The sequence below is a fragment of the Halyomorpha halys genome, unplaced genomic scaffold, assembly GCF_000696795.3.
Source record: "Halyomorpha halys isolate HHAL.00 unplaced genomic scaffold, Hhal_1.1 Scaffold725.1, whole genome shotgun sequence".
Lineage (NCBI taxonomy): Eukaryota > Metazoa > Arthropoda > Insecta > Hemiptera > Pentatomidae > Halyomorpha > Halyomorpha halys.
In genome coordinates, this window is record NW_027110211.1 from 571,564 (window position 1) to 595,760 (window position 24,197).

Below are 24,197 nucleotides of genomic sequence, written 5' to 3' on the forward strand. Positions count from 1 at the left end.
TGATCAGAGTTAAAAGTGATTTATAATTTTTCAATAATATTTATTCATGAGAGTTATTAATTATTTATAAATTACTATGCATAAACAATTGTATATTCCTTTATGCTCTTGTTAAGTTAATGAATAATTATCAGATGTTATTATTTCAAGTGCATTATTATTTGTTTATCATCAAATAATTTTTCATTTTTATGAATATGTGGTGTATTGAAATAAAATATCTGTTAGAAACTTCAAATAATATATGAATTTAAGTCTGATTGAAATGCTAAGCTGTGAATTATTTTTTTTATGAAAAATTAACCATTTACATACATCAAGAGAGTTGGGCTTTTAACATATTTATGAGACGTTTCTTGAATAATAGTTAGTACATTGCACAAAAAAAAGGAAAGATTCACCGATTCACTTATTTTAGTGCCTATTTTAGAGCTTTTTCTGAGAATTACCCATATATTTAAATATTTTGAAAAAAATATATATTTTTATTAATAAAATATTTACATATTGTGATTTTTGGTTTATAAATCGGGGCTTTGTTCATCTGACAAATCAACTACTCGTGGTCTTTTGTTCTTATACAAACAATGTATTAAAATTAAATTACAGCCTGAAATCTATCTGTAGTGTGAGTCAGCAGCCCTCACACAGCTACATTAGGAAAAAGATCCCTGAATTTTTATGAAGGTATCATTAAGTATTGAGAGGCTCTCTTTCTGCCAAATGGCAGATCAGAAAGGGCCCCTATCAACTCCTTCATATAATTCTGTATGTAGGTACACAGTTTACTGTAAGTTTAGGTTTAAGTTATAGTCTTCTCGTCAACAGAGAGCTGTACCCTCAACATTCCACTGATAATGTAATGTGCATCAGCTTTCCCAAGCCAAAACATGTATGTCAACAAAGAACCTTTAAATATCAGATAGTGTTTGGTAGATAAAAGTAAATTTATCTTATATATTTCATTTATAACATGTACTAAATTACTTTACTGTATGACTTCTAATGTTTCTTCTGTTTTCCTGTTTCTGGGTTCAGAAAAAAAAAGATAAATGTATCGAGCATTATTTGTACATGGAACTTTGTATTTATGACAATAATATTGGTTCGACTCCATCATCACAAAAGTGTAGAAGACTACAACCTCATGTATAAAGACTATATACTGTCTATTCTTCGACTTATCAATATAAATGGTAGTTATTATATCATAATTCTCCTCTTAATTTTATAGCTTTCACACAAAGTGCTAGTATTTTTGATATTGGAACAAAAATCTAACAGGTGTTTCTTGAATTTAATTTCTTAATAATAAAATTATAATAACAGAAATTTGAAAAATCCTTCAACCAAAATAAAGAATAACAAGCCTGAAATGATTTATGTAATTAATCAATTTAAAGGCTTAGAACAAGCAAGTATGCTATTTAATATTTTTATTTTTGTTAGTCATATTTAAATATTTACAGTTAGATGTTGATGACCAAAAGGTTTTATGCCTTTAAACAAGACTAAAACAAAAATATTTACTGTATCTATAATAATATTATGTAAATTATTAAATACATTTATTTCTAGAAAGGAAGCGGAATGGCAGATAATTATTTATTTTGTAACTGTAGCCATGAGTTAACCATGTGGGTTCAGGAAGCCCTCAAGAGTTCACCCACCTAATAAAGTATTAGTATAAAGACTAGGTACCCTTAATTGGGGAAAAATTTAGCGGTCTACAAAGTACTGAAACCCTGACCTCTCATGGATTGTAGTGGTACATTTTTTCATCTTCATTTATTAACTTATTAATGGGTAGGTAATAAAAGAAAACAAATATATTTAACAAGTCTATTTGTACACATTTATGAATCTAGAACAAATTACATTCAATAATATATTACAATATTATTGTAGAAATATACAACCAAATATACAATTTATAAAATTAGGCACATGGATAAGCAAACGCCTATTAAATTGATATTAAAAAATGCTTAAGTGCTAAAAATATTGTATTGGACACAACCATCAAATGAATTACATGGCTTGATACAAAAATATAATTTGAAATTGGGGTTATTTTCAAATTTTTAGGTATTTACAATTAAGTCTCATAATAACATTTAAAGAAAATAAGAATAATCATAAAATAGTCATAGACACTTACAACAATAAAAGGAGTATTTAAAATAATAATTCTTCAATGTTCCAAAAATAACAGTTACTGTGGGATATTCTGGCTGCTAATTTGAACATTTTTAATTTAACAAATAACTAACACTTATCGCTACTTATTTGGAAATAAATATTCTTTACAATACCACATGAAGACTTGAATTAATAATTAGTCTTAAGCAACAAACGTTTGGAAATGTAAAGTAATTTAAAATCTTTTATTTCTATATAAGAAGCATTGATATAATGTTTCACTCAAACAATGATCATTCATATTAGTTATACATTAGTAACTACATAAAAAATATTGAAGTTTGGACTTTATTACTAGATTTTTACATACATATTAAATTTAAACAACCTTTCAGGGTTGTTTATTTTAAAAAACACTCACAAGCACCACCTCATTTGTTTTATTAAATGTAACTATCAACTTTTCACTGCTTAATTTAGCCCCACAGTTTAGGCTCAGTGCTAAAAGATCCAACCAGCCTGTGGTTAAAAGAGAATCATTTTAATGAACATTGAAAAAAAAAACTTAAATAAGGTAACAATTAAATCAATGCTATATTAAAAAGTTATGAACAATTAGTACTTGAGGGATTTTAACATTTACATCAGAGAAGAATTAATTGGTTCAAAGAATATATTCTACTTAAAACATCTTTTACTTCAAGTCTTCAATTGTGATAACAGGTGGTGTTTGTCTGGTTCATTTAGGAACCATAGTCAGTAAGCACCAAACTATTCCATTATAATATTAAAACATAAAATTGTAAACATTAAAACAGGAACTTTCACGTGAGTACAACACTAAATACCGCGTTAGAACTATATACCGCCAATAAACTACTCAAAAATGAAAATAAAACTAAGTATTATTTACTTCCTATTCTTATTACATTTATTTGTTTATTACATTCTTATTATTCCATTTTTTTTGTTCTTATTTACTCTTTTACACATCCTCATTGACATTTACTGCTGTACATAAATCATTATTATAATTCAGCTGAAATTAAAATATATAACATATTTTGTATAAACTCTAAGAACATATTTAACAAATATAATTTAACTAAGTTAAAGCCTTTACTTTAACCCCTCATTCATATTAGAAACAACATATATATTTTTTCTAAATTATTAAGCATCTACGATTCATGCAGTTACTTATTTAACATTATATAAAAAAGTATATCTATTGATATGAAGACATTATCAGTCTCCAGAATATAATTATACATAAATATATATTGAAAACAAAACATTTAATCACTAGTTTATTATTATACATCATCTTAAACTAATGCCAAAAAAAGTTTCCATTCTTACAAAAATATTTCATAAGACTTTTGTTACAGTTATGAAGAAAGTTAGTGAGAAAGAACAAATAATAACAGAATTATTGTTTTTTATGTTCTTTTTTAAAAATTACCACTTAGTTTAGAAGATCAAATAAGTTTCAATAATAAAACGAGAATCAGTACTGCTTGTTATAATCTGTAACAAGGGTCTGAGTCTAACCAGCAAATTTAAAATTTCACTCAAAGCAGAGAATTTTAGTAATATAATTTTTAGTTAAGTTATAACTTATTTTTAATGGTAAAAAGTCAACTATCGCACATATAGGATGACGTAATGTAAATTGATAAAAACCGTAATTAATAAATTAAACATATTTGTCATGAAATATTAACTGTTATTGCTTCACAAATATAGATTATAACTACATTATAGATTAAATAGCACACATACTTTTTTTTCAAGGAGAATATTTAATAGATAATATTTATTAAGTTTTGCACCAATCAATGAAAGCTTTTATAATTAAAATCGAAATGAACTATTTTTCTAGAAAAAAAAGTTTGAACAATAAAAAGTGAAAGCGAACAAATTTTATTTTTCAACAATTAATGATTTGCTAGTCATTTTTCCTAGTTGAAATAATGGCCAAGTGGCTTGTTGTTTCCACAATAAAATTAATAATTGTTATAAGACCGATTCTATAAATAACAGATATATGATTACACCATTGATTGCTTGATAAAATATTCCCAATATTAATTTTGGTTATTTAAAAAAATTAAAATAAAAGTAGTAGTCCAACAGTTTTCTATAGAAAAATAATTGTTTATTTTAATTTTCAAATTTATTTATTATTCAAGCCTTTAAAACTTTGAATTTCATTTAGAATTAAGCAAACTGCTGTTGGTTTTTTTTCATTTTAGTATTAATTTATTTGTACCAGCATAAATGTGTTACATTAGTTAATCCATATATGCAATGTTCAACTATTGGACGGATTTTGACCTACCAGAGACAAATTTTCTCTGATTTCATTTTGATGCTATGAAGTTTATAATTGTGAATAGTATGTACTTTTTTAAATATTTATACCGATCAAAACTTTTGTCAATATCTTGTTACTTTCAAATGAAAACATGAAGAAGAAGTCTTGTAAAAACGAATGGTTGTTATGATTTCAATATTAATCGTGAAATGTTGCAGACTAAATTTAGAACATCCATTTCATTATTCCCCTTGTAATCTGGCACTCAGTCAGTCTATTTCCTCTAATATTTCAGTGTTTTCATAAAAAAAATCATGAGGACAAACAACAAGTCAAAAAAAATATATTTTAAAACTTAAACTGTTTAAGAAGTGATGCACCATTTCCTGTTTTATGAGTTAGAAGTAGCAGTACTGAATTTAAATTGTTTGATAAGATGTTCACTGAAATACTTGAAAGTGCTCAATGAAATCTTGAAAGTCCCTCACAAGCACCACTAAATTATATCATTTAATAATTAACTAAAATATGTGGTTCTAGCATCTTACAAAATAGCAATAATAATTTAAAAACGGTACAATATAAACACAAATAATTCTCTAATTACTAATCTTTTGACTATTTTTTTTCAAAAGTATGAAAATAAGTTTGATACTTGAATTGATCATTGCAATTAAAAATAATGTATAATAAATTCATAATCATTTATTACTTTTTTCACAAAATAATAAGTAGATTTTTTATTAGAGTGCTTCAATTATTAATTTTAGCCAATCACTCAAAAGAGATTCAAGATATTTCTAACATTTAAATGTTGGGAAGTAATAATTCAAAAACATTTCAAATAATATATCAGTATCATACTATATAATTGTTTACTTTCAATTAATAAAAATAAACTGTGATGTATATTAAGAAGCTACAAAAGTAACCAATATTAAGGTTTTGTAATAATCAATAATTATATAGTAAATTTTAAAAGTAAATTTGAATATTTTTTACAGAATCATTATTCACCATATTTTGGAATGAGAGAGAAACATCTTGCCACAAGTATACACTTATACATATATAAAATGTATAATCAAATATAAAATATATAATACATATATATTACGAGTGTACAAACACAAGTATATAAATATATGTGCATATATACACATAAGTAATCATATGATCTTAATTAAAACCATCAAATAGATGAAATCTAAAATTTACTTAGTATGGAGTATTTGAGTATATGTTACATCAATCAAAAGATAACTGAAAAGGTATTGTTATTTTAAATTAAACCATGAAACAGTAACACATAGTAGATATTGTAAAGGTAAAGAGTTTTTTTTAAATAAAGAAAATAATGAATGAAAAAAACACAATTCTTTTTATAACAGGAATATCACTAAAGTATTATTTACAAATACTTTTTACCTGAACTGCGTGCCTATCTATGATAATAGATGTTAATCTAATAGAATAATGAAAAGATTTTACTTTCAAAGATCAGGCATATAAAACATGTGACAAGACATATAAGAAATAAAGGCCTTATAATTCTGGTATTTACGCTAAATAGAAATCAAAAGTTAATACTCTTAACTTGAGAAGTATATTTAAAAAAACAAAACAACTAACTATAACCATAGTGAAGACTGGTAAAAAAATTATATCACTAATCTCTCGAATCCCATCCTACCAGAAGAACATAAAAAGAATAATAAATAAAAATTTAAATTATAATGCTGGTACATCAGTAATTTATAATTTATTTAATCACAATCTATTTCATTGGAGAACAATGTGTTAAATACTGTAAGAAAAAACTGGTTTCACACTTTCCCTTTGATTTATTGTGGTAGAAATATCGTTTTTAAAATCTATTATTGTTTCATTACTTATCAAATTAAAAACAAATATTGATCACAAAAGATCAAATAATGAAACTAATTACTGTTATCATTTCCAAACCAAATAATTTGTAATTTATTGGGCAGTGTGGTAATATATACATAGTTTTATGAATTTCCGATTGTAGAATATTATTGTTTCAGATGGAATCTATTCCTATACTACAATAATTAAAATTAAAATTTACAAAAAAATTACTTCATTTTCGCAACACAATCTGACTAAGTAAATTCATTATGCTAAAATTAAACTAAGTAAATATTAAATAATCTTATTATGTTACAAAATTTTAAATTGTAATTTAGTTAAATTATTTTATCCCTTTCAAATTCCATATAATATTATAATATTTTAATTTTTTTATCTGCTCATGATCAGTTTCAGGATACCTTAAACATATGGTTGTGAACTCATAAAAGAAATTAAAATATATATATATTTATCAATCAAGGTAAATTTCTTTCCACTCCTTCAATTACTTTAAAGAACATATTTTTTAAAGCTAAATATAATCTTTGTACACTATAATAAAGTAGTTTTAATCATTAAAGCAGAACATGCAAAGTAAATGCAGCTGTCGATACAATGCAATTGAATAAAGTAAAAATAATTTTTTATATTAAATTATTATTTTAGTTATCAAATTTAAATTTTTTTTAATAGTGATTTGGCCCACTAGTTCATTTTGGTTATCAAAGATAGGCTATTTTAAAAAAAATAAATGACATAAATCTCGTTGTTGGTGCATAGATCATATTTCCTAAATCATTAGTCAGAAAATATTACTTTTTAAATCTATCTACTATACAATATATCATACAAAATATAATAATTAAAAATATTTAAGACATATTTGACTATATTTGAGGCGCAGTCCCTCTTGAGGTAGAAGCAGTTGTTGCAAGGCTCTTGAACAACTTAAGTCTTAATAAATTTAGATTTGAGCTTCCAAAAATACATTGAATCAGTAAAAAGTTTAAAATAAAAAAAACAAACAAACACAAAACCTAGTATCAGTCTATTTTGATCTAATGTTAATATAGTTAGCCTTTAACCAGTCACAAATTATAATTTTAATCTTGTGATTATTTAAATAGAATTCAAGAAAAAGTTTATAATAAATATAAAAAAGAGTAATTCATCAAAACTGAATTATCTCTTAGTGCAGATCAACAATTCAAAGAAGGACAGTTTAACAATGAAAAAATAAACTTTCCAAGGTAAATTATCAGCTCTAAATCAATTGACTGATTTGCCAGAAGATAGAAAAATATTAATGAATTTTTGAGACACAAATATTTTTTAAAATAGTTTTTATGTACAAATTAAGAAATAAACTAAGATTCTAATCGTCCATAATCTGAAAATTATAGAAACTGCCACTTTCTAGAAGTCACAAAATAACATTAACTTTTTCCAAGTTAATTTCTAATATAAAACATTTTTTACAGAAAGAAGTCAGTGTATTTGCATGGTTCACACACTTGTTTCCGATCTTGACCTTGCAGTGAAGGGATTTAATTCTTCTTCTTGTACGGTAACTTGTTCATCGACAAAGTTAATGCTACCAGCCTTATACCACACTATGACATCCACGAGGAATGCACAAAGCAGGATAGCCCCAGTTGTCCCTGAAAATCAAGAAAATTAAATTTAACTTTTCTGAGTATCAGAAGTTTTATCATCTTAATCAGAGAGTTTTATGAGTAAAAGGTTGAAGCTTATACAAAAAACCTGGTGCATTACATGCTACACACAACTCTGCCTTACTATCCAACTTTGTGCAGAAATCATTCTTAACTAATTCTAAAATGGCTATTGCCTTCCAAAAAGCTCTTTTGGATCTTTATTTATTCTGTCTATCCATCTGGTTTTTGGCTTTCCACCAGGTCTCTTGCCAACTATAGTAGCATTCATTGTTGCGTAGAGGAGTGCTGATGGATTGCTTCAAGCCATATACCCCACCCATCTTAACCTCCATGCCTTCATATCATGAGATATTGAAGGACCAATCTCTGTAAGCAATTCTCTTCTAGTTCTTCTCCTCATATTAAGGCTATGATCCCTGATCACTCCAGTTATTGTATGGAGTACTTTCCTTTCAAATCTCTCGATTCTGCTTTCTAGGCTGCCAGTTAGAACCCAGGTCTTGCAGCCGTATACCAGGATTGACTTGATTACTCTCTGGATTCTTGACAGAGAATTTGCACTTGCTATGCGCTGGTCTATCTCCGTTAGTTGATCATTTATTGAGGTTATTATTTATCAATTAATTAATTTAATATCCAAAATAGTCTCAACACTATATATTTATTTATTTGTCCTACGTTTCGGCCCTTCCAGCCATCCTCAGGGACATCTTCAACATAAATTTCCTCTCACATTAATCCAAGTTATATGGTGTGGGTTTTTATAGTGTGGACAATATTATAGAATAGATAAGTGAATGGTTTTTAAAATTTTAAATAGAAAGGTTTTTGACTTAAATAAAGATATTGACCTGGGCAAAATAGCCTGCAAGGAGAAAACAATTAATGTGAGAGGAAATTTATGTTGAAGATGTCCCTGAGGATGGCTGGAAGGGCCGAAACGTAGGACAAATAAATAAATATATAGTGTTGAGACTATTTTGGATATTAAATTAATTAATTGATAAATATTACCTGGTCTCGAAAAATTTTGAAATAATATAATTAGAGGTTATTATGTTTATATTCTGTTATATTTTGTTATATATTTTGTTTTATCTTCATTTTTCTGTAAGCTGATTTCCTCTGTTTCTCTTACCAAGTATTTGCGAGTCTTTTAATATCTACTCTATTATTTCCTAGGACCGCAATATTGTCCATGTAAGATAGGTTTTTATATTTCACTTTTAAGTGATATTCCACCATTTTCCTATGATGTTCCAAATTACCTTTTCCAGGGTAAGTTGGCAGTATTGGCGAGAGTCCATCACCAGGGCTCATCCCTGTTTTAACTTCAAAGGCTTAAAATACTTCTCCTCAGCACTCTACCTTTAGGATCATTTGTATACACATTTGTTAATCTCACCAACTTCCCATGGATACCCAGTTCAGACATGATCTTCCAAAGACAGTTTCGGTCAAAGGAATCAAAGGCTGCTTTGAAATTGACAAATAACGCTATTATATTATTTTTATACCTTAATGTTAAATTATTATTATTAATTTGTATTTTTCTTTCTAGCTTTCTCACCCTTTAGGGATCCTTATTTTTTATGTTAATTAATATTTTGATATTTTATCATTGACTTTATATATTTATTTTTTTAAAATAATTTCATTGTGTTATGACCATTATTATTTCTTTTTTATTGGAATCGATTCAAATTGGGCTTATTTTTTATATAATGTATTATGGTAAATGGTATAGAACAAGTGATTGATTTTAATAAACTATCATTCAAAAGAGGACGATGAAAATTAAACAGAACAATCGAAGTGGAATATTTCATAGTTGTTGGCAAATCAAACTGTACCCAAGGTATAACTACTTATGGCAGTGATGCATAATTCATGTAATAAGATTTAAAGAAACATAGTTAATAAAAAATTATATTTTGTGATTCTTACCATGATAAAACATTCTAAAAAAGTTTCCATCATACAGCATACAAGCTCCTTTCTTCCCACATGCTGTATCCCATATAAGACATGCTGAGTCAACAACAGCACCATAAACTATCGGGCAAGGTACGTTTCCTGTAATAGTAATGAAATATTCTCGTGAGACTGAACATTATTATGGTTGATACTAGTAAGCATTATTGATGTACTTCTCTACTTATATAATCACATATTATAATTTCAACCTATTTAAATTTTAATAGGAGAATCGAGAGCTTAAACATAAATAAAATAGGGGTGGGGAAAATTGAAACTCACCAAAGAGACCAATAGCAAACTGTATTAATCCAAGGGCCATTGCTTTGTCCGTAGGGTCAACACATCTTAATATAAGTAACATGGAACCGACCTCTGATGTGGAGTGTACAAATACAAACAACGAGAAAAGTAAAATGTACCAAGTGAAGTTCCCACAGCCCAAATCACAGTAACCAGCAGATGCTATGTTTTTCTCACCAGTAGGTAGTGTTGTATTTGATATACAAACACAGTTGGAAAACTGTAAAATAAATCATGCATCATAAATTATAATTTTAAGAATTCATTTACTTATGATATTTTTATAATTTTTGTTTGTTATTATGTTTAATATCTTAATCTACTGAAATTTGTGCAGAATGTAGAAAAAAAATATTTCATTTATTGCTAAATTATCAGAAATGATTCAATTTAATGTTTCTTTGATTCATCAATATTCATATTTTTGTTTCCACTCTATTGATGACAACAAAATAAAATTCAAAGCTATAATCATGTTCTTTACCAAAAGGAAATTATTAACACGTATCATTATGAATATGTTTCCTGGAACCGTTTTACTGTAATTAGTCCCATAAAGTTTTTTGATGTTTATTACAATAATCCATCCTTAAAACTAACAAGATTTATTAAATAGTTTGTTATTTGAAGGCATTTCATGTAATTTTCTGTTTTTTTTCTTTCCAGGAAATGCCTTCTAACCTGAATTTTTTCTTTCATTGATTTAACATTAATAAGATAGTCTTTTTAACAATTTGGACAGTCTGTCCATCTTCAGACTCCTATTTTTTTTGTCCTTGGTCATTTTTGTTTAATTTCTACCTAGAAATTTGCAATTTTTTAAAAACATAGTAAATTTCTATCTACCATGATAAACACTGAAACAGATAACAGAGTACATTGTTTTTAAAAAAAGACATATTTAGTGAGAATTGCACAAAAATGACCTAGAATAAGTGAATAAGCGAAAAAAAAATAGGAGTTTGAAGATGGAAAGACCTTCCAAAATGTTAGAAAGACTATCATAATAATGTAAAATTAATAAAATAAAAATTTAAAGCAAGAAGGCTATACTTAATTGCTCAGGGAGAAAAATCAAAATAATTTTGTAAGCTAAAATGATCTTAGTATTTAATATAATTTATCACGGTTATTAAATTGGAATGATCCAGAGAAAAGGATATTTTTCACCACTTTACTTTGCAACTATCCGCTTTTAATAATTAACTGATTTAATTTTAAACAAAAACTATCAGGAATTTCCTCATTATTACTTTCAACAATCTAACGACTTCTTCCAAAATAATTACTTTCCTCTAAATGCCGAACTATAATGTCCATTATAAGCTGTAACCTAACTTCATGAGCATATTGTAGTGCTACATCATCTCAAGTTTTCATAAACGTTCTGGTAACTTATTGTGAAAAATAGTAAAAGAAGAATGTTTCAGTAAAATAAAACATAAAATAAGCATGTAAATGTTACATAATACCATACAATACAGTTGCTTCATACTTAATTTCACCTTTTAAAAAAAACGAAAATCGATATTGAACTTTTATTTTTATATGTGTGTGGATAAAAGCATAATTTACAGTATATATATAAAATATCAGAGGATATAATAGAGGAAATTATGCACACATTGGATGAATGGGCTATCCCAATCTTGAATATCTTATACCCTTTATGCTCGGCTAATGACCCAATTCACTAAAGACTCACAGTATAATGCCTGTTAAAAAAAGACTACGAGGACCTTTATAATATAGAAAAGGGGGGTTTTCTTTAATCTGTAGAGGATATCTAGCTCTGCATAGAACTCACAATGGCGCACCTTCCCCAAGCAGTTAATTACATATAACCAAAAGGGAGATTAGGTTCATTAATTAACAACCATCAAGTTTTATCAAGTTACTTTCCTTTTGTGTAAGACCAATGATCCGAACATGGCATGGTGATAGATCATGAAGGCATCTAAATAGCTTGGCTAATTGTTTTCTTAATTTTTTTTCTATTCTTTTACTTTTTTTTCTCCCAAGCAATGCATACATATTTTCCACTGTTGATTCAGATACACATTAATTGGTAGAAATAATTAAATTTATAATTTTTTTTTCATAAAATATAATTCAAAAGCGACGTGTAAAATATTGTACTTTTCTATCTGTGTTAAGTAGTATGAAATAAGAACATTTTTTTTTTAATTTTCACTAACCTATATATGTGGAATATATAGTGAGGGAAAGCATTGCGATCTGCAAAATTTCGAATTCGAGAATTAAACGGAAATAGAAGTTTTGAGGTCCCTGAGTCCAAAAAAAATCTAGTCTCACTAAGTGGTCAGTGTGTCTATGAATAGTCTAACTCAAAAAAAGAAAAATCGTGAGAAATTTAAATTACATGAGCCTAAAATGTGACAGCAACTTTTTTTTGCCATATCGACCGACAAGAAATTCTACTTCATATAGTCAATTTTTCACATTTTTTCGATTTAATCCGAAATCGCTGAAAAGATTTTGATAAAAATTTGAGAATCAATCAGCAATTGAATGCTCTTTAATACCAGATAGGACTTGTCCTCATTGGGATAGTACAACAAGGCTTAAATGCCGAATTTTCAAAAACATCTTCCTCTAAAGTATCTTTAATTTAGTTTATTTGAAATAAATAGACTAGTTCACATTGTTGTAAATAATAAAACATAAATAAATACAAAGTATTAAAAATCTGATAAATTAATAAAGGAGAAAAATATCGACAGGTATGAATCAGAAAAAAACCGAGACTACTCGATTTCTACCGATAGCAAACACAAGTTTACGATTTGGCTATATTGTGTTATACTATTCGATTCTTGGCAGGCCAAAAGTTGATATTCGTTATTTTCATCTCAAGGATCCTAAATATATATATTTTTAGCAACATTTTGAACAAAAATTTTTTGTTCAAAATTTTCTTTCTCGTCTTCGTTTTTTTTTTTTTTTCGTAAATCACAAAAGTAGACGAGCCCACCGATCTACTCGAAACTTGAGGACATAAGTAGAGTGCTAAGTGAAAGTAGTTTTGATAAGCGCACAGCACAACATTTTTTTTTTTTCATGAAATTAACACCAGAAATTAAGAAAGAACAAAAAAAATTACAATTATTCATTTTAAAAAGTGCAAATGAAGAAATATGAAATAAGCACTTGAAATAATTGAGATCTTCTCATTCGTAAATTAAATACTTTATCACCATTATAAACTCATCTGTTAAATTCTAAATTAATGACAAAGTTGTAACATGTATCTTTTTAGTCAATTTATAATACCTCAACAATAGATCCATCAATAATTGAATAATTCTGGCAACCAGCATCACACGGAGAGAAATATGTCATTCCATCTTTTCCACAAACTGGGCTAAATTTGGATTCATCACAATTGCAAACGTCTTGGCAAACTGGTTCAAACTTGGTCACACTGAAATAAGAACTATAAGGAAGTTATTATGTTTAAAAATAGTTTTTAATAATTAAATAGAAACATGTTTCCAGTTAGAATAGAATAAATTTCTTTATTTTAATTCTTTATTATAATTTTTCTTCATAAGTGAAAATTATATCTTTTTTTTTTTTTACAATCTATTGGGTTCCCATTTTCCCAATGCTTTCAGAGTTATTATTGTTGAAGCGAAGTCATATTTTTTTTTATTTTTAAAATAAAAAAAAACTTCTAAATTTAAAATATGAATTTTTTTTTTTTATCATTTGGTTCCACATAGTAAAAAACTTACCCCATATCTTTCTGAAGACCAGCAAAATCATTCATTGGGCAACCAACAAACATAAGAATCCCCATACCTAAAAACAAAATAAAATAATTTCTCTCTATGATAATTTTAAATTATTGATCTTATTTTGAAAATAAAATAAATTGTTTTCAATGAACCCAAACCTATTTTAATATAGAGAAAGAAAAGGGTATATGAAATTATAATTTCCATTTTGTTGTAAGTAGACTGTTTTGATTTTTACTGTCATTAAGGTAAACCTCAGACAGTCGCATATCATATTGTTTTATTTATGCATATTGGGAGTGAAGCTTTGGGTGTCCAGCACCATATACATGTATCTATTTAACAATTTTAGAATAAATTATTATAATACATAAAATATAATCTCAGAAAAATTCAATAACAATTCCATATATTTTTCATGTAAATTGTAAATAAGAAATCAAATCTTTTATTTTTTTCTCCATTTTTCAACACATTGAAGTCAATAATATCAAAACATTATTCACATATTATTACAAATAATAAAATTAATGATGGTTGAAAAAACAAAATAAATAGTAGTCATTTTGGTGAAACTTATTAATTGGTTAGATTAGTTGTGACATTGAAGTTCTAAATGTTGATTACACTAGGGATGCATACAGAGGCTCTGAGCTTAGTATGAAGGGTTCCGTTGATGATATCTTTCCTACCATTAGCGAGTTGGGTCAAATCATAAATCAGAGTATATAGAAAAAAATGTATGATGAACCAGACTTATTAATTATATCAAACTAATGATATCCTGAGTAATAAAAGGTATGATTTTGTATTGATAATTTGCATGACAAATATATGAAGTTGTAATTAAATATTGTAGCAATATATTATAACAATTTATTCCAAAATTATGGCTTCTAAAACTTGGACACCGAAAGTTTTTCTCCTAATTCATGTAAATAAAAAATATGATATGAGACTGTCAGAAGCAGTTAACCTAAATAATTATAATTTCATAAAAAACATTATTTCTGTTATTTATTTTAAAGTTAATTACAGTTGGATTATATTCAAATGAAAAATATATTCTCTAGTAAAAAAGGTTTCTAAAAATACAAATGTAAGTAGAAATTCTATTTTTTTTACCAATAGCATAGACTACAGCAGTGAAAGCTATCCAGGCAGCGACAAACCTTGCATTTGGCTTCACTCGAAGTATGAACACACCTGAAAGAATGATGCCTAGACCCATCACTAAAATTCCTCCAACTCCTGTGAAATAAAATTTTCAATTCATTGTGGATACTATGTTAATTATGCTATATCATATGCATTTGTTTCTATAATATATATAATTAGTAAATAAGAATTGTTCATTGGATGATAATATGGCACAGTTGGTAACATTGACTTTCTATACTTAATGAAATTAGTTCAAATTATGAAAGGTTAAAAACAAATTAAGCCTTGACTGCTATTGTGTTTTGATGACTGAATTTATATTACTTGGTAGGTAAGTGGTTAATACATGTAAAAAGAATTTGCAGATAACAATTGATTGATAGAAATCAGTCCATTTTTTTCTCTAGGATGGGATCTGGGGGAGATGTTGAACTAGTAAATTCTACAATCTATAAGATTTGGTATAGTCTTGGTCATGTCTGAAGAATGAAGGATGTCTTTACGACAAGTATCAGTGGTATGTATATAGAAAATAAAAATGATCATAATAATTTAGATTTCAAAATTTAAACTGCTCTCAGAAAAAAACAGCCGTTTATGTCTTTAAATGTTTATAAGGACAAAGATCTCTTACACTGCACTATCTATCTACAGTGCAGTATCCCATTAAAATAAAAAAAAAAAGTGGTTTTGAAAAAAATACCTTTTTATTTCTGACTAGTTAATAATGAAACATAGTTTAAACTGAAGAAATAACAATTAAGTTCTTCAATACTTTGGCAGTATTACTAAATAATGATGAATAATGGATATTTTATCTTATGGACCAGCTAAGCACATATTTTTTCTGTAGTTATAATACTCATACACAAGCGTGCTATTAAATGAAGAATATCCTCATCCACGAACATTTTTATTTTTAATACAGCATTGATATATTTTCATAACATGGTCTTCGATATTTTCTAAATTAAATACCTGCTTGGAATTTAGAATGTTTAATTTTTTAATGCAGGTGTAAGATGCCTAGATGAATTTAAAAGGTATTTATAATATCTAGTACACCCCTCTGAGAACTCTCGGATTAGATATGTTATCTTCTTCTCTTTAATTCATTTGAAATATAGCGATATCATGCTCCTTCGTGTGAAGAATAAAATATTTTCAAGAAATTCTAGTCAAACCACACAATTGGTTAAGCTGCACTTACTTTAAGTAATAACTATCTTTAAGTAAGAGTGAGTAAAAAGTAAAAACAAATTACTTTTCCTTAATGGAAAAAGACAGTTAAGATTCAGATATTCCTAAACTTATATTAATATTGAATTGTACTCCCTGAGACCTCATAGCAAGATGGTACACATCCGTTCATGTTTCAGGTCTGAATTTTTGGAATATGACTGTGTATCATGAGCAATAATATTCTTTAGCTCGGCAAAGCCTTAAGCTCAAAATATTGTAATGTAAGCACAGAGGAACAGACTAAACTCAATCATTTTCAGCATCTTGAGCTCAAAACATTCATGATATCTAATTGAATAATTTGAGCAATCAAAAATAAAAATTGGCTGCGCCAATCGCACATTTATTGGTCAGATTACAATAAATACCTAAATAATTTATCAACCCTATTTGTGCCTAGTTGGGTAAAATTATCAAGGAAATCTGTAAACCTTAATTTTCACAATATGTATCAGTTACAATACCCTAGTAAGTTATTTAATGAAGTTAATAACATTTCGTTCAATAAGTACCAAATGGCCAAGCCCTAACGAAAAAAGACAGAAAAACAAAACATTGGCTATCCCATGGCAAACAAGGAACTGCAGAAAATGACCTTAGGTTTGATTCGTAGGATATCGCAAAAACAATTCATTTTTGGGCTGTAAAACAGAGACTAACTTATTTTCCACGTGAATGCACTTGCGTACTGGTTTCCGTATTGAAATGTATAAAACCCAATTTGAACCGTCTCAATCCACCGAATTACCAGTACCATAGTTCTAAAACCAAATTTTTAAATGACATTTATTTAGTCCCCTGAGGAATTTAAGAATCGAAATTGAGATTCGTAAATTAACCATGAAATTCTCTTTCATTTGATACCTCATTCATCAAAATCCATCGCCTCTGAGAGCTAGGAAAACGGTAGTATAGTACTGTAATATATATATGTACAACATATCTTCAAAAAAGAATCCATTTTAAAAAGAATGGATAAATAAAATAATTCATGGATTAATAAGAGTTCACTCTTACAGGGAAAATAATAATGTTATAGTTTAGGGAGGCCAAATTCGACCATAATTATTGGTCTATTGCGCTGTTAAAATGAACAATAGAATGTACGGTACTTCAGAATTTTAGAATAGACAATTATCCTAATTAATATTACCACATAAGTTTCTTCACACATTTTAACTCTGGAATTATTTAAAAATATTCTTTTCTTGGCAACGCTTTTGAAGAATTTAAGCAATATTACTAAATAAAACAATTCTATCACGCCGTCTAACGTGCCAGGCGAGCACTTTTGTCATAAGGCGCTGCTAGATACAATTTTGCCAAACAGATAAGTCAAGAATGCGAATTATTTTAGGCGTGTTAATAAATTTGCATGCATACAGCAGTTTAATTCTTAACAATTACCAATTAAATATAATGTATAAAAAAAAAAAATTAAATTAAACTCAGATAAAATTTTTCCTGAGGTTAACGTATATTATGAATTTGTCTTGCTTAAATCTTAGAAATAAAAGTATGTTCATTTATTCTACTAAAAAGATTTATTAAATTAAAATATTTTTTCCTGTTTACTTCTGTTCAATAATTAATCACATTGCTGTGAAACCTATAAAACCTATTGATGTGAAACTTCTTTACAGATGTACAACTAAAAAGAAATGAATAATACGGGATTTATTTCATTTCATATGAAATGAAAATGGTGGGGGGGGGGGAGGCAACGCTGGATGTATTTTGCATTTAGATTAAAATATCACTGAAAACTTCAAATCGGAGTTGCATACCGTAAGTGAGTGAAACGTTCAGCATATCATTTTAAAACGTATTAAATCCATATGTTATCCTGTAATCTGCAAACGAACTAGAAAATGTTGTGAATCTAATTTTTAATAACTTTAGTAGCAGCGTGGCAACGCGCCTTTCTACCAACCCTGAGGTTGCGAGTTCGAGCCCGGCCCCATCCGGATTTTTACAAGTATAATATTATACAAAACTCACTCGCAGCCTCCTCCGGGCATTTGTGAGGCCCGTTAGCCAATGGCTGGCACTCACAAAAAATAGGCGTGGGAGTGACGAACCTACTCTACGAAAAAACCACGTCAAGAAACGCGCTATGTATTTCCTAATACTATATATTATTAAATAGACTTCCATGGTCTGACGCCTATATAATATGTAATGCATTAAAATCTTAATAATCAGTATAAATATTTTATTACATTATTTCTTTTCCAGATGTTTTCCTTCTGTTGGCCAGTTCAAAGACTGCCATAAATTTCTTTTTAATTAGGTTATAATAAATAATTTAAAATTGAAGAAATATAATCAGATTCTTGGATATTACGACGAGACTTCTTAAATATTACTCCTTTAAAATTATTAAAATCTTATTCCAATCCCTATGCTATTAATATGAACTTTGCTTATATTTTACAAAACAAAATTTGTTTATTTTAATTTTTGACCAAATTTTAAAAGGTATTTCGCAAATTAAGAGAAATACGACTGATATAAATGGTTCATATATTTATATTAGGTAGGAAACATGCGTTAGAAATCAGCAATATTTTCCGTTGTGAATTGGACTTAGCATGATAATACATAAGAAAGGAATAGATTACACAGACAGAGCGTTGAAATGTATTCAGAATATTTCAAATTCAAATTCAGCTGGCTGCAACTTTCTCTTGCAAAGTACGTGAATATGTGTATTTTTCAAAGAAACAATTTCCGACACGGTTTCAGCAAAAAGATTAGAAAGTTTAACAAGAGTTACAGACATATTCACAATATAAGAGAAAGGTATAGCCCAAAATAGGCAAATGGGATGTTGGGTTTCAAGTATGTATGTAAATTATTATTTGAACACATAGGACATAGTAACATTTAACGCAGATATGTGATAGTAGGTGCAGTGGTAAAAAAATATAACTAAACTAAATGTTACAGTTTCTCATGTATACTGACGTTCCGGCCTACTTTATATTTCTTGTTAATTGCTATGAAAAGAAGAAAAAGTAGAAGTGGTTCAACAGATGTGGTATAAAAAAAAACTTTCTCATCTATTACACATTTTTTGATAATTGTAATGATTTTTTGCAATACTTGTTTATTATTAGCTGTATTTCCGTACTGACTCTAAACATTTATCAATATCACCCCTTCTGACCCTATATCTTACAAGTATATCTAAAATTATATAGGATACCGTCATTATTCCGTTTTATTCAACTTTATGATTTTAATAAATGTATTCTGTTTGGTTTTGTTGTATTAGCGTTTGATTTTATTACATTTACTTTTTTTCTTTAACTCCCCATTTTATGCATTTTCACTGTATTTCTTTCTAAGCTCACAGCTCTGAACAAGGATTTCAAAGTAGGGTAAAAGCACTACGTTGGGCAGTAATGTTCTACTTCATTGTTATTTTTATTACACACTCATATTTACCTGCGGAATAAAAAAAAATAGAGTAGAACTACAATACATCAAATAAAATTACCTGAAACCATGTTAGCTGCGTGCGCTGTCAACCTAAACTGAGATTCAAGGTACTTTGGAAGAAATGTGTAGAGTCCAGCAATCGGGAGAATATGAAGAACACTTGAAGCTGTCCGGAACATGAGAATATCGTTTCTCAACAGCCTCTTAACTGCTTTTGGAAAGTCTTTGAGCCTGGGATTCTTTCTCGAAGCCTCACGAGGCTTCTTCGTCGAAGGCAAAGGCTTGCAGGTGGAGAGCCGCTTGGGGAAGGAGAACATGGCCAATGAAGCCAGTACGAGGAGGCTGGAGATGAGAACCAGCCCCAACCACCAGGCGCCCACCCAACGGGGGTTGTCGGGAGTGATCTGCGGCTCGGCGCTGAGGTCCACGTATAGCCGCGTGCACAGCGAACCCAGGATGAACCCAAGGGCGGGGCCCAGGATCCTCACCCCTATCGTGATAGCAAAGTACAGGGGACTCTCTCTACTGGCCACATTGTCGTCTATGTAGGGGATGCCGAGGGTATAAACCGCCGTCTGTCCCATTCCCACCCCGAGCAGGCTGATGAAGAAGATGGACAAGACGATGGTTGTGATGTTAGACTGCTCCACCTCTTTGCATTGGGCTGAGGTTTCGTTTGCGTGTGAGATGTATACGTCGGGCAGTTGGCAAACACTTGGCGGAGCGAGAGCCGGTGCGTTCTCGGAGAGCATCTGATGGCCGAAGATGAAATGTGGAAGAGAGCATGCGAGTGAGGATACGGCGAATAGAACCATACCGCAGGCTATCCACTTGGGGCGATGCCCTTGCCCTCCATAGTATGTGAGGAGCAGGGAGGACCCGATCTGACCTATCTCAGTGGCACTCATGATGAACCCTGTGGTCTTGCTCTGGAGCTGAAACAGTTTCTCGATGGTCGTGATGACAGACACGAAGTAGGTGTAGTACATTCCCTGGAGGACCCAGGTGATGCAGAAGGTGACGAGAAAGGCCTGCTTAGAGGCGAAGAGCTGGATCCAGCGAGGCTTGCAGGGCCCCAACCCGCAGGCCATGGGCTCCTGCTCCTGCTGCTGAGCTTGCTCCACTGGCCACTCAGGCAGCAGGCCCCCGTTCTTGTAGCCAGCCTTCTCCTCCACGATCTCTCCGTTCGTTCCCGCCATCTGCAACAATCCAAAAATTGTATCAAATATACTTCTACCTGAAATAATGAAAAACATAATAATTACCAGATAAACATAGTTGTTTTATTTGGAAAATAAGATATTCATAATCGGTACGGAGGCAATAAACTGGATTTATTCATAGCTTCACCAAGAAATATAAATCAACTCAAATATAAGGATATTAAAATATACAAAATAACATAACTCGACTCGACTAGGTCAATTTAAGTTTGGGATATAATCAATGTATTTATGATTCTTTAAATATATTTTCATGACTTTTTATTGATTTAAATCTGGCGAATATTCTATTGTTAACACCATAACAAAAAGAAATATCGTCTTTCTAACGTTACCAAATTATTTGAATTTGGTCAAAGTATACAACAGTGATGAAAGTTTCAAGTTGTGCAAATTAAAGTAAAATTGACCCTATAGAGTTCGATTTGTGTCATTTAACATCCTTTAGGCTTCAAGAAAATTTTAATTGTTGGTCAAAAAAGTATATTAAATATACTAGTATATATCATAGAAACCCCAAGATAAAGTCTGAAAAAATATTGAAGATACTACGTTTCAGGGTATTCTAAGATGTCAATTCGAATTGTAAATTTTGTTTACTGTTTTATTGATTCGTTCGGAGTTCCTGAAACGTAGTTCTTGGAGTTCACACGTCAGGTACGGTCCTACCCGTGTCAACTTTCACATTGGAAAAACCCAACCATGTGCTCATCACACCAGCTCCCTAGAATTGTATTTTGGCTCCCAACCTACTTGACCTCGTTAGAGACCTTAGTCACGATAGTTTTGGAAGATAAGTTATAAAGGACCGGACGCAAAAGATTTTATGATTTACTTCTGTTAATTAATTGTTACAAATACTGTTCCGTACTACTGAACGGTAGAAACATCGACAGAAGGTAATACTTCTTTTTTAAATATTTTGATAATTTTCAGTCCCTGAGAATGAAAACAAAAATTCAAAAGTTTTAAGGTTAGTAATACTAAACGAGCATACAATGGGACGAACTAATTTGGATAAGTAAGAAAGTTTTAATATCGCATTTTTTGTTAACAAAATACAAATAATTGACCTTTATACATCATACTTTTTAAAAATAAAATAACGCTCTATTATCTACCTTTTTTAGAAAGGTACATCAAAAAACATTCATGACAAACCTAAATAATTAAGCTGGTTGTTGTGTTAGCAGCAACCTTCAACACCAGGAGGTTGACTGAGGGAAATTATATATACATATAATAGGAAAAACGGTTTTGATATGAACCATTTCTGTCGTGACTCATTAAAAATAAAATTTCGTCGGGCCAGTAGAAAAAGTGATTGACTTAAGTTCAAAATTTGGATTGCCATTTGAAAGTTTTCATTTGATCACTTTAATCATTTATCAAAAAATTTGTATTTCTTTTTGTAAACATTATTGCAATAATAAATTGCAGCAATAATTTAAAAATTAACCTCTTTTTTTTTAAACACTTTCTGTTATTTATTTTTACATCCTTTACCACCTGGATTAGGAATATATTATATTGAACAACTTTCAATATATAGATTTTAACGGACATATAAAAACCGAAAAACGTATTTTAGGAATTTGTCTGAGTTCCAAAGACTGGAGGAAGAATAATAACGGAGAGGGTAAGCTACTTGGAAAAGTGAAGCCAAAGAGGCGGGTCTTATGAACTCCAGTGGCCTGGCAGAGGACTAGGAGCCAATCATCAGTTCCCTTCTGTCTCAGTTTACATTACAATGGCGGAAATCCCGATTAACATTAAGCTAAACCTAAACACTGGGGTGTGGCATAAGGGCGTGGTAAAACTCACCTCTTATCGAGAGAAGGATATGCCACCCCCTTTTTACAAAGAAACAGTGCAACGTGAGTTCGGGAAAGAGCGTTCAAGATTGTCAGTAGCGAGACTAATTCCATCTCGAGCGGCAATGGCTGCGATTCGCCACTCCAGTTCAAGTTCATTAACGGCCGCGAAATGTCAATTGCGCTCCATTATGTTTGATTGTTGAGAAAATTCCTAACGTAGAAAGTAATAGCTTATAAAACTTCTATGGGAATGTTAATTTTTTTTTGCAAGAATCTTAAGGCCATTAGTGAAAATGAGAAGAGGGAAAACATGTTCCCGACGTTTCTTAATATAACTCAAACCTTTCAGTTGACTTTCATTTTTTTTTTTTTTTAATGTTCTCATTATTCCAGGATATGAGAACTGAATATTGCAAGTGGTGATCCATTATACTTTTTTATTTTTAGTTTTTGGCAGTATGATAATAAGATGGAAGTTTTTCTTCCACTTTGTTCTGCTTTCATGTCGTAATATAAATAAATAAATATAGCCTCTAAAGTCAACCGATTGTAATTTGAAAAATCAACAACTGGAATTCCTTCCTAACGTAATTTTTAGGAAAGATGTAAGGCGCTATAAGTAGGATTGGGGTCCAGGCCTTTTTTCGTTTGATCTATACTAAAAATTTGAAAAATAATGTGGTATTCATGTGAAAATAAAATAAAAAATAGATTTATAGATAGAAACAACCCAACAAAAGTTTCTAATATGCCAGCAAATAACTAAACATTAAATGTTTCAACAATTCAGGAATGAGTAAGACAGAAATAAAAACAAAAATTCATAAAACATAAAAAAAGCACGTTACACTTCAATAGCAAAAAAGGCACCAACTAGAGATGGCGCACCATTTTATGACATTCCAAAATATAATAAATATGTGCTTTCTTTAGTCTAAATTTATATAATTTCGTCTTTTTCTGTCATGATAATGCCTAAATTGGCGAAAATGTTGACTGGTTATGTAATTTAGTAAATTCAAGCCTTTGTATTTTTTTTACCAAGTATATTAATATATATAAGAATTTTTACGTTTAAATAAGAGGTAAGCAAAACATGAGGTAATATATTATCCACCCTCCACTGGCTCACTACCAGTGATGCGGCGAGAGGGATGAGCTGGGATCTTTTGAGCTCTGCTCTACCCCTCACACGTGGGAGATAGAGTGGGCTCAGGGATCCTCAGGTCGATTGTGTAAATATTGTATAT

At 29.5% G+C, this 24,197-nt stretch overlaps 1 protein-coding gene across 4 annotated transcripts in view; it reads right to left on the reverse strand.

Moving 5' to 3' along the window:
* Window positions 1–1,828: 1,828 nt before the first annotated feature.
* The window catches only part of LOC106685704 (solute carrier organic anion transporter family member 74D), a 256,766-nt gene continuing 234,397 nt past the window's right edge, over window positions 1,829–24,197 (reverse strand). For 3 of the 4 annotated variants that reach the window (XM_014428523.2, XM_067048359.1, XM_014428524.3), the window contains 7 exons: window positions 19,966–21,106; window positions 15,183–15,308; window positions 14,055–14,121; window positions 13,591–13,753; window positions 10,276–10,516; window positions 9,964–10,092; window positions 1,829–7,998 (listed from right to left, as the gene is read on the reverse strand). In XM_014428523.2, coding sequence (XP_014284009.1) covers window positions 7,844–7,998; window positions 9,964–10,092; window positions 10,276–10,516; window positions 13,591–13,753; window positions 14,055–14,121; window positions 15,183–15,308; window positions 19,966–21,106 — 2,022 coding nt within the window. In that variant the 3' untranslated portion in view covers window positions 1,829–7,843. The remainder of the gene's footprint in view (window positions 7,999–9,963; window positions 10,093–10,275; window positions 10,517–13,590; window positions 13,754–14,054; window positions 14,122–15,182; window positions 15,309–19,965; window positions 21,107–24,197) is intronic. The other variant, XM_014428525.3, reaches the window with a different exon arrangement.